Here is a 12,212-nt window from a genome sequence, read left to right on the forward strand (position 1 = left end):
GATCAAGAACTGCTATGGAAAAACTGGGGTGTTCACAGGTGAGAAGATGTTCACAGGCGTCTTTGAAAAGCTCAGACATATTCCCGGGAATCTAGAAGGCTGCACATGTGTAGGGCTGTGTGCAGGCACAGCGAAGACACGAGAAGCCGTTCATCTCTCACCTCTGACCAGTCCTCAGGCTCCACACAAACACGAGCTGAAGGATAAGGCAAAGTCGTAAACTGCCTGCAAGAGCACTGAACACATGCCTCAGCATTCACAAGGAGTCCTTCAGCAAAGGCTGGAGATTTACTGTTTGGTAGACTTAAGGTGCTTAAGAAAGCCTCTGCCCAATCATTAGCTGAGCTCTAAGCTAAATGAGCAGAGACTTCACAGAACTAGTCCAGAAAAGTTACTAAGTAAGCAAACAATGACAACAATGAACAGCAAACACAAAAAACTGGCTGGCAGGGGGATTCTGATGTCCAGACTAGCCACACTGTACCACTTAAAATGTCCAGTTTTCAACAAAAAGTTATAGGAAACAAGAGAGTATAATCCATATACAGGGGAAGAAGGCAGTTTTCAATGGAAATAGTCTCTAGGAAATCCGAAAGTTGAACTTAATAGACAAAGGATTTAATCAACTATTGTAAATATATACAAGAACTAAAGGAATCCATGTCTGAAGAATTTAATGAAAATTTGAGAATGATGTATCACTAAATGGAAAATACTAGCAGAGATGGAAATTATATAAAGGAGTCACATATAAACTGGAGTTGAAAAGTACAATACATAAGATGAAAAAAAATCACAGAGTAGATGTGAACTGACAGAAGAAAAACATCAGTGAAAAGGTAAATCAACTGAGACTATCCGATGTTAAAGAGAAAAAGAATAAAGACTATCCTTCAAAAACAAAGGAGAAATTGACATTCCCCAATAAATCAAGACACAACTTGTTGCTGCAGACCTGCCCTAAAAGAAACACTAAAATAGAGTACTTGGGGCAGAAATGAAAACACATGAAACAACTCAAATCCACATGAATAAACAAGAGCCTCAGGAGGATACCTGAGTAAGTAAAAAACAGTGTATACGTATTTTTTTCAGTAATTTTTTACTTCATTCTGAAGGAGATCAACCCTGGGATTTCTTTAGAGGGAATGATGCTAAAGCTGAAACTCCAGTACTTTGGCCACCTCATGCGAAGAGTTGACTCACTGGAAAAGACTCTGATGCTGGGAGGGATTGGGGGCAGGAGGAGAAGGGGACGACAGAGGATGAGATGGCTGGATGGCATCACCGACTCGATGGACGTGAGTTTGAGTAAACTCCAGGAGCTGGTGATGGACAGGAAGGCCTGGCGTGCTGCAATTCAAGGGGTCGCAAAGAGTTGGATACGACTGAGCGACTGAACTGAACTGAATGATTTTAAACCTGACAATAAAAGCACAAAAAGGGAGAAGGAATGTACCTAAATTGGAGTTAAGTTTTAGAATACCACTGAAATTAAGTTGATACTAGTCCAAACTAAATTGTTCTAAGTTAAAATATTAATTATAATCTCCAGGGAAACCACTAAGAAAATAATTTTTAAAATGTAAAAGAAACAAGAAAACTAAAATAGTATACTAAAAATCATGCAATACAGAAGAAGGCAGTAATGGGGGAAATAACAAAACAAAAAAGATACAAGACATAAAAAACAAACAAAAATGCAGACATAAATTCTATTTTATCAGTAATTGCATTAAATGTAAATGATTTAAAGACTTCAATCAAAACAAAGAAACCAATAGAATGAATTTTAAAAAATCATCTAAATACAGCCTGTAAGAGTTGCAAGTTAGATTCAAAGACACAAATAGATTGCAATAAAAAAGGGAAAAGATACCACACATACAATATCAAAAGAGTTAGAGTATCTACATGAGTACTGAACCAAGATACAAACTTTCAGACATAAACTGCTGCTGGAGACAAAGGACATTTTATAACGAGAAAAGGGCCAGTCCATCAACACAACACATCATCAAGTATACACACCTAACAGCAGAGCCCCAAAATATGGGACGCAGTAACTGACAAAATAGAGGAAATAAATAATACAGCAACAATAGAGATGTCAACACCCATTTCCAATAATGCATAGGACAATCAGAGAACACAGAAGACCTGAACAGCAGTAAACCAAGCAGGCCTAGTGAACACCTCTGGCACCTCCCACTCAGCCATAGCACAACACACAGCCTTCTCTGTGTGACACTCGGGGCAGGGGCGGCAGAAGCAGGGCCACGTACAAGATGGACTACCGATTCGCAAGGGTTAAGACGATGCCCAGGGGAAGGCTGCTGACGTCTTATCAATGCTTGTATGTATTTACGTTTTTCCATAATAAAGAAAGAAGAACAGAACAGGTATAACATTTAGTGGGAAACAACGACCTCATGGTTTCAAATACTGACTTAAAAGGACTACATGATACAGTTAAATTAATAATATGGATTAGATCATAAAGCTAGCTATCTTCACAGTTTCTACTTTCTTCACCTGTTTAAAAAGATAACAGAAACTAGGGGGAAATGGTGTCAATGCAACAATTTTAGATTTTTCTGGAGGGCAGAGGGATGTCAATCAGATACCAACAAATGTGTAATAAGTACTGAAATAGAAAGATACCTAAAACTGGCTGAAAGTGACAAGAAGCAAGCTGCCAAACAATATGCTGTGTATAACAACATGTGTGTATTAGTAAACCAAACTGATACCAGTATTAACACTAACAGAAAGTAAACTGGGGTTATCTGTACTGCTTTAATTTTTTATATTATACCATTTCTTCTATATACACTGTTAAATATGTATGCATGTATGTACTCAAATTCTTCAATAAAAACAAAAAAAAGTTCCAGCCCAAGGTGACCTCCAACAGCCTCTTTCCTCGTGGCTGGACTTTCTTCATCATGAAATGTTCAGAGCAGAGAACAAGAAATAAACAAAGAGCTCAACTGAGGAAAAGCCTGGAGAAGGCAGAATCATCCCGGGGTCTTGGGCACGACTCGTCTCCCTGCTGCCCTCCGCCCTGTCCCCCAGGTCAGGGACGCATCACCTGAGGCTTACAGCATGCCCACCCACACGTGAGGGGAGGGAGAGCGGGGCCTCCACCAACCTCCGGATCTCGGCGTCTGTGAACCCCTCCACCAGGTCCTTCCGCACACTTCGGGGACGCCCTCTGCGCTTGGGCTTCTTGTCGTCATCAGAGTCATCCGTTTCACTTTCAGAGGCAGAGGACCTCTGGGCCTGTCTCTTGGACTCAGTATCAGAGTCACTGTCATTTGTCTGAGCCTGAAAACGCAAAGTTACACTGTAGCAAATGCCAGGTCCAAGTGATCTAAGGACTAAGACCAGCCCATCTTAACTCCTTAAAGCTCGGAACTTCCTATTTTATCAGGCAAGTCAATCTGCCTTTAAGAAAGGAGGAGGCAGATAGCATGCAATGAAAGAAGATCTGCTTGTGTATTCACACTGCCAGAGACATACAGTCTCTGGTCATCATTAAGTACATACTGTCTCTGGTCATCTGGTCATCATTAAGTACACTGGAATAAAAATATCTGGATTGTAGGTTCATGTTTATTTCCTTGGGCAAATTACCTCTCCATGCCTTTGTTTTCCATTTGTAAAATGGGGATAATAGCACCTATAATACAGGGTTTTCATATGAACTAAATGAGTCAGTTACTGTAAAAGCACTGACTTATGCCTGGTACACTGTGCATACTCAATGACAACTACTATTAGCTAATATTGATTTACTAGGATCTTAGGCAAACCTGAGTGTGCTATCACCAACAAACTGAGTAATAAAAACAGAGTTTATCTATTTCTATGTTCTTGCAAAAATCAAATTAGATAGTGCCTATGATGGCACTTTGTAACTGAAGCACCTTTATATAATCTCTTACTAAGTATTTATACCAAGTGCTATGAACGAGCATTTACAGAGGAAGAGACATTTGACTCTGAAAGCTGAAGGCCTTGCCAACCAGAACCCAACTGTTAAAATTACTACTTTTAGTCTCAGGTGCAAAAGGCAGCCTTGTGTCAAACTCAAATCACGTCCAGCCATCTCACAAAGGGCCAAGATGCAGAGATCGAACGTCTCCCAGGTACGCTCCTGGGCCCTGTGCAAGCTTCCACTTCCCTCTGCTAAGTTCCCGAAACTCTGCCCTGGAACCCTGCACGTCAGAAGCACATCCGTCTCTCTTGTCTCACTTGATCACCTTTTTAGTGGAACTCCGAATTCGAGGCAACATGTAAATCTCTTCCAGCTCCTTCTGCCGCTCTTCCTCCTCCACTTTCTTCCTTTGCTCCTCTGGGATGATCTCATCCCAGTCCTTGTGAGGACGCTCGTCAAGCTCTTCTTCATCCTCCATCGTTGCAAAGTTGGCAACCTTACAACAAAAGGACTTCACTGTCTGACCGACATTTCACTATTTCCCAAACACCATCTACTGAAACACCAACTCATGCAGTGTTTTGAATCTAAAATGCTATGAATAAGAGGACTCTTATGATATTACATAATCAAAAAAATCACTTTTCTACTAATTTCTCCCTTATCCCCTCAACAAAATCTACTCGCCGAGTTCTAAAGTTCATCAGGAATTTTACTGAAGAATAAAGAAAGATAAAAATATACAAGCTGTCTTATGTTTTATTAAAAGACGTGCTATTAAATCATACACATTTTCTAATATATTAACTAGAACTTTTAGATTTATTTAGATGACAATATTTGCAGGGAATTCCCTGGTGGCCCAGTGGTTAGGACTCCATGCTTCCACTGCAAGACTGCAGCGGATGGACACAGGTTTGATCACTGGTCAGGGAACTAAGATCCCACATGCTGTGCTGTGTGGCCAAAAATAAAGTAAATATAGATCATCACATCCGAACCCCTAATGTTAGCCCAGTGTGGACTGACAGGCCTGTGCATTGTAAGCTGATACTGAACAGAGCTCATCTGAAACAAAGCACAACTCAAAGCAGTAGCTACTGTCTAGTCAACTGGTTACCTGATTCACTTTTATTAAAAGTACAGAAGCTAACAGTATTTCATAATTTCACATGCTCAAAAGTGCGTTAGTCTCAGGAATAAAAACGAAAACATAAAATGCAAAAAATTCAAGCAAACTGGGAATAATATTCCATTTACTTCATTTTGTAGTCTGGTCACTAAGTCATGTCTGACTCTTGTGACCCCATGGACTCCTCTGTCCATGGGATTTTTCAGGCAAAAATACTGGAGTGGATTGCCATTGCCTTCTCCAGGAGATCTTCCTGACCAAGGGATCAAATCCCAGTCTTCTGCACTGTAGTCAGATTTTTTACCAACTGAGCTATCAGGAAAGCCTGATATCAGACATTTAATTATATTTATACAGACATAATATGTATCCCAGAAAGAAAGGCATCTGCATGTATGAGTTTGAAAGCCTTGGACTACGGCTACAGAGAAACATCTACCAACTCTGGCCACTTCTGAGCAGTGGTGGGCAGGCCCCAGGTCAGGACTGAAGTTAAAGAGGTTTACGAAGTTCCATTCCTCAAAATAACTTAAGAGCTGACACTGAAATCAGAACTTTCGGGCAAAATTAACTCTAATTTCCAACATGGATATCATGTCTTCACAATCAGAATTTTAATATTACAGGACAAAACCAGAGGTATGTAATTTCTGAGATTTAAAATTTAACATTTTTCTGTTCCATAAAATGAATCATCTGACTGATCTCTCAAGTTAAGCACTGTTTGTAACTACTTTAGATCTCACTTTGAAATGGTATTAGTTGATACAAATACCAATACTACAGATACATCAGGGGTTCATGCAGTTGGGAATTTAACTTTCCCAAGAGTGGAATAGCACTCTACAGGCCAGAATCCCTGTCTAAGAAGTAATAACAACTCCAAACATGTGTGACTTTAGGAAATCTACTTAGCCTCCTTACATCTCAGTTTCCTCATCTATAAATGATGATAAGTGACTCCAACATAATATTGTTGTAAAAACTGAAGGACTGACATACAGAATGTACTTAAAACAGTGCTTACAGTATAGTAAGAATTTTCTAAGGATTGGTTATTATTACTTAAGAAACATGTAGTCATAAATATCTCAAAGAAATGTTTCTTATGTTTCCAACAAGTTAAATTAGCTTAACAAAAAAGAATTATTAGGAAAAGAAAGTCAATTCAGTGACGCACTCCAGACATAGAGTCCCTATTTAAGCAGAATCCTACCTAACCTGATGCTGAAACATAATGGCCAAAAGGGCCTTAAAGAAAGACAAGTATCACCAATAATCTGGCTTCTGATCAATCTGTAATATGCAGAAGTTTTTCAGATCTAAATAATCATATAATATTTTGACTAGGACACCATCATGAAGATTACTTCTGTTTAAGAAGGGAGCATTAGTCACAGAAGTGAAATCCAGTTGAAATGCTAACAATTCACCTCCATCTTCTGCATCCTTAAGACACATTAACTCTGATCCTAGAGCTCTGTGATCCACTCAGCCCCTTTCTTCTTCTTCCACTGCGACAACTTCCACCTGTGGCCAACCCTGGACTTCATCACAAAGTACTGCTTCCTCCCAAACACTTCTCAGTCCTAGTGGGTCTACCACACATAATCATCCATGTAGCCTCTTACCCTCTTCTCTAACATGCTCGGAACCAACCAATGATGAATCCACTCAACCACATTCTCACTTGAATCTGGGCAACTCTTTGCCACTTTGATGACTCTTCTGTGCCTCCTAAGCCAATCTTCCACCTTGGGATGAACAACTGATCCAGTTTTTCTGACCTCAAGTAATGCTGGAGAGTCATTTGATCCTGCTGACTTGCTCTAACATGAAGCCCCACCTTCTAAATTCAGCTCTAGTCCCTATCAAGTTCCTCCCAGCAACTCCTGGCCCCTGGATGGCACCATCCCCAAACTTCTCCACTTCTCAGTAAACACCTCACTTACTGGTAAGTAAGGTCACCACCTGGAGCTTCTACATCCTCTCTCCCCTCTCCCTCCAAAGTGGATTCTTCTTTTGTCTTTCGAAGGCCAGTTCTCCCATCTGTGCTTTTGATTGTATCCCTTCCAGTCTCCTCCTGGGCAGTGTAACCCAATTATCCTTCTTTCCTTAGAACTTCCAGTGTTTTCCTATTCTCAAGCTCTTTCCTCAAGCTAGAAACATGGTAACACCTTTAAAAAACCTTACCTTGCCTGACCCTTCATCATTATAAATTACTTTCACTGTTTTCCTTACTAAGCTACTAAGCTTTTTAATAAAGTCTATACTCAATGCGGTCACCTCCTCCTCATCCGGTATCCAGCTTTTGCGTTTGGTCCTGATCTCATTTAATTTTCTATCAAATACCACCAACCATCCCACAACTTCCCTAATGCCACAAAGTCATCAGGAGCCTCCCCACTGCCACCTTCTATTTTCACACCTCTGACCTCTCTTTGTTATGATTCTATTAACGTCTCTCCCGGAGCTCCACATTATCTAGTTCTCCACCTGTCCCACTGACAGCGTATTTGCAGCCTTACTCACACCAACTATTTTTCTTCTGTCCACTGACTCTGGGCAAGATGGACTACTTCGGTGGTCACCCCCACGGGAAGGACTGTACAGTCTATATTCACACCATACTTGGAACTCTGGAGAGTGATTTTAAGGGGTATGAATTAAGTTAGGTAAAAAGAAAAGCACAGAGTGTCTTGCACTGACAAAGTACTGACAGGCATTACTTATTATTGGTTCACAAATCAATGCCAAGGACTTTCTCAGACAATGATTTTAATACCTTAAATTGTGACAGAAGTTCATCTGTTGCACTTGTTGAGACTTCATTCTCTCTGGTTTCAGCCAAGCGCAAAATTTCATCTATATCCATTTCCTAAAAGAACATGGTGAAAAGCCAACAGTGGTCAGCATTCACTGAGAATACTGGTGCAAATAAACCAACCCTCTTCTCTGATTCCATTTTCTTTTACACTCACAGTTTTTATAATGTTTTATATCCAACGTTTCAAACTACTATTTATACAAATCATAGGATGACACTTCAGAAATTTCAAGAAATAAAATTGGAATAAAAAACAGCAAAGTCAAAACCCTCCATGATTTTCTCATTCTTTCCCATTCAATTCTGTAAGCACTTTCAGCCATATAAGGAAAAAGAGAAACTATGTTCTGCAAGTAACTACTCTTTCTTTAGAAAAGTCTCAGGCTCAGAATGTGCTTCCAGAAAAGTTTAGACTCTCACAGATGATACTTATCAAGACATTCTTTCCCCTTGCTGTTAATTACCTGAGGCTCTGATTCTTCCCCTTCAAGCTCTTTGAAGAGATCCTCTGCTCCAAATTTCAAAATCGCCGTCAGCTCTTCTTTATTAAAAGGATTTGAACTGTAGAAGTAAAATGTAGTTGTAATCTCTTAGGGACATCAAATAACCTCTACTGAGTTCTAAATATATATTCTTCCTAAAGAGGTCCAACTACTGGTGAGAACAGAAATTCTGCCACAAGAAAAATGATCTCACAAATATTTCATGGTTTTTAATCCACAGGATGAGTCTGCAGTGGTAAACTTAACAAAAGACTAAGACAGCAATTATTTTCTGGTTGGTTCATATATTTACATGGGTAAGCAAGAAAGGTAATTAGCAACATGACAGAAGGGAATCCTCTATTCATCCTTTAATTCAGAAAGTTATTGTTCACCAAGAATTTTCAAACACCTGCTCTCTGGTCCAAAATAAAAGAACAAGCTTTTTCTGTCCTAGTTTTCTTTTTAGTGGAAAATCATCATCACCTAATTAGAAAGGGCTCATTTGATTTAACCTGTAACACAACTGTTAAGACTGCCACAGAAGATACTCAATCTGGTCAAAATGTAAACTCTCTAAGAGAAATTGTTGTGCTTCCAAATAAAGCTAGCTGAAACTTAACTATTTTCCTTTCATACCCTTTTGTTTTCAGTAGGAAAGGCAATCTCCACACCCAACATTTTTACCAATAATAAGAAACGGCTGCCAACTCAACCTGCTGCAGCCTCGCTGCTGAAAAGTCCAAGGCAATACGTGCCAGGCAGGAAGCCTGAGGGCGAGCACACAGCTGCCACTGCTGCTGCTGTGTCGTACAGGACAGGCAGAGGCAAAAGCAAGAGGCTGGAGAGGAGGGCAGCAAAGACAAGAGGGCACACGCAGAGGGCTGGTACCCCCAAAAACAGAAAAAAGAGGAGGGCAGCAAAGACAAGAGGGCACACGCAGAGGGCTGGTATGCCAAAAAAAAAAAAAAAAAGAGGAAGGAGAAATGGGGAAGGCAAAATAAAATCAAAGTGTCATCTTGCAGTTTTGGCTTGGTCCTTTCCAGGTAATCAACGGATTAATGTCTGTTGTAGAGCATCTCATGAGAAGAATGAATGAATTACACGAAATGACAATGTAAAATTGATGTCTGCTACCTCTCCCACCTTTCTGGCACTTACTTGGACCTCCCAGAGTTGTTTTCCAGAACCGTTCGGCCAGTGGTATCCATGCGCTGAATCACCAGGTGGTCCAATACCATCTTCTTCTTGGCCCGTTCTATGATCTCTTCCTCCACGGTCCCCTTTGTAACCAAGCGGTAAATATTTACCTGTAGGAAAAGGCAATGTTATGCTTATGGCCTGTTCACACACATAGAAAGTTATTTCTGCCTAAAACCAAGAGGGCAAATTAAAAAAAAAAAAAATCTGTTCTCTGCTATGGCTTACTACTTGTAAGTCATTGATCCAAGCAGACAACTTAAGCATTAATATATATTATATCTTCTACTATGGGCAGCATGCTACATTCTTAAATAAAAATTGCCTCTAAGAACTATTATTATAGCCTTGACCTAACAATAAAAATGCTGCTGAAGAATTATCTGTTTTACCAAAACTGAATCTCCAACCACATATGAAACTTAAATGGTAGCTAATACTGGAATAGACTTTGAAATTCATCCTTGAAGGAACAAGTGCATACTTGAGCAGCATACAGCAGCGCTAACACTGACCATGTTAACAGAAGTAGACTGTGCTGAACAATGTGAATATCACAACTTTTCTATACAAAAACAGAAATTTTTAATTCTAAGTCTATTCATCATGTACCTTTGAGTAAGCCAGAAAGTTACTGGTCATACACGTTACAAACAGTGAAAAAGAACTGGTCCCTAACTACAGGCTCATCTCATCTCAGCCCTAAAGACAGCGTCTCTCTACGAGCTAATTAACAGGTATCTACCCAGAGACAACGACCTCCCCTCCAAGCCACATCCAAAGGCTTCTCCACTGACCTGCTTCTTCTGACCAATTCTGTGGGCTCGGGCTTGTGCCTGCAAGTCGTTCTGGGGGTTCCAGTCAGAGTCAAAGATGACAACTGTGTCCGCTGAAGCCAAATTGATTCCCAGGCCACCAGCCCTTGTCGAGAGCAGGAAACAGAAGTCCTGTACACAATGCAATATACTACTTTATGCAGTGGCCTCTCAGAAACAGCCTCACAGTCCAACAAGCCCTCACACCTGGAAACCCCTGCAGGTGCGAAGAAAAGTGAGATATGATGGACAAACTTTATGGAGGCTACAAGAATGTCAGGGACTTGATGGCAGAGTGAATTTTCATTTGATTAAAAGGTAAGAGTTGGTGCAATGAGCTAAGGGAGTCAAGTAGAAATGGATAAGGCAATAGGAGCAGAAGAATTAGTGGTCTTGCCCAACTAAAGCTAGTATACAAGTAGTTAACAGAAACCAGACAAACTTAGTTATCAACAGATCACTTCAGTACGTTGTCTACACACTTATTTCCTGGGTAAAGGAGAGTTATGCCATGTAAGGCAGGCAGTCCGTATAAGCAAGGAAACTTTATTGAGCAAATGTCCATTCATTTATTAGGCTGCTGAGGAATACAGAAACACTGTACTGACAGGCGACATGACGGAGCCACTGGTAGCACAGGGCCCTCAGTCACCACGGACACGCACCAAGGAAACCAGGGAAGGACAAGCTGAAGAGCCGCATACGGGAAAGACCCAGGCCCTGATGCATCCCAGCTTCCACAGCAACGGCATAACAGAGACTGGGCAGGCAGCCCACGCTCATCTGCATCTCGTGAAGGTGGTATCTGCATCTCAAACACTGGTAGTTCTGAGTTATCTTTTGATAGATGGCTGTACTTAATACAGATACATAAATGCAATGAAAGGGTCTCCCCAGTCTGAATAACAGTCATTCACCAACACTGTCGGAGAACTAAAAATAGAGAGAGCTGTCTCACAAGAACTTTAAACAGTTCCAAGAGAGAACTGATCGCCAGGGGTGTTGAAGCACTGAGTCTGTGATCCTTGGTAGAAATACCCAGCAGTTCCACACTCTAGAGCGAAGCCCACAGGTAAATACTTGAGAATAAGACATCTAAAACATAAACGACATCTGAGCTCTGAATGATCATAAAAAATTATTTTCAATGGCATTCTTTATCAAAGGTAGTATGCAGTATATTAAGGTATTAGTTATGTCTATTACCAAATAGGTAAAGGTTAAAAAAACTATGAAACTAAAGGGTGAGGTAAAATAGAAGTATTCATACATAAAAGTATAAATATAGGGACTTCCCTGGTGGTCCGGTGGCTAAGACTCCACGCTCCCAATGCAGGGAGCCTGGGTTCAATCCCTGGTCAGGGAACTAGATCCCACATGCCTCAGCTAAGACTAGGCACAACCAAATAAATTAATACATTAAAAAGTATGAATATAAATTGTTTGGAAAAAGTGATTCAGCAAAAGGCACTAAAAACCTTTTTTACATGCTCACATCCTCTTAACTAAACATCTGACAACAATAAAATGGTTAAATAAATGAGGGAATAGGCATGAGAAATATTAGAAACCATGATTTTTAAAATCTTTAAATGATAACGGAGAAAATGCTTCGAGTAGAATTTTGAATGAAACATGACAACAAGACTATATGCAGCCTGATTCCAACTGGGGCAAACATATAAACAAATAAACGGTTTCCTCTGGGATGAATGAAATGGACCCAAATGATACGAATAGCAAGCTGGAGAGCGAGTTTGTACAGCTTTTCTTCTTGGTACTCTTCACCAACTTGCAAAATTTCTAAATATGC

At 40.3% G+C, this 12,212-nt stretch overlaps 1 protein-coding gene across 6 annotated transcripts in view; it reads right to left on the reverse strand.

Annotated features, from left to right (window-relative positions):
• CHD2 (chromodomain helicase DNA binding protein 2) overlaps positions 1-12,212 on the reverse strand; it is a 112,092-nt gene that overhangs the window by 35,647 nt on the left and 64,233 nt on the right. For all 6 annotated transcript variants that reach the window (XM_061394299.1, XM_061394301.1, XM_061394303.1 and 3 more), the window contains 6 exons: positions 10,382-10,531; positions 9,546-9,694; positions 8,367-8,463; positions 7,861-7,953; positions 4,269-4,439; positions 3,155-3,330 (listed from right to left, as the gene is read on the reverse strand). In XM_061394299.1, coding sequence (XP_061250283.1) covers positions 3,155-3,330; positions 4,269-4,439; positions 7,861-7,953; positions 8,367-8,463; positions 9,546-9,694; positions 10,382-10,531 — 836 coding nt within the window. The remainder of the gene's footprint in view (positions 1-3,154; positions 3,331-4,268; positions 4,440-7,860; positions 7,954-8,366; positions 8,464-9,545; positions 9,695-10,381; positions 10,532-12,212) is intronic.

This window comes from Bos javanicus, chromosome 21 (assembly GCF_032452875.1).
Source record: "Bos javanicus breed banteng chromosome 21, ARS-OSU_banteng_1.0, whole genome shotgun sequence".
NCBI lineage: Eukaryota > Metazoa > Chordata > Mammalia > Artiodactyla > Bovidae > Bos > Bos javanicus.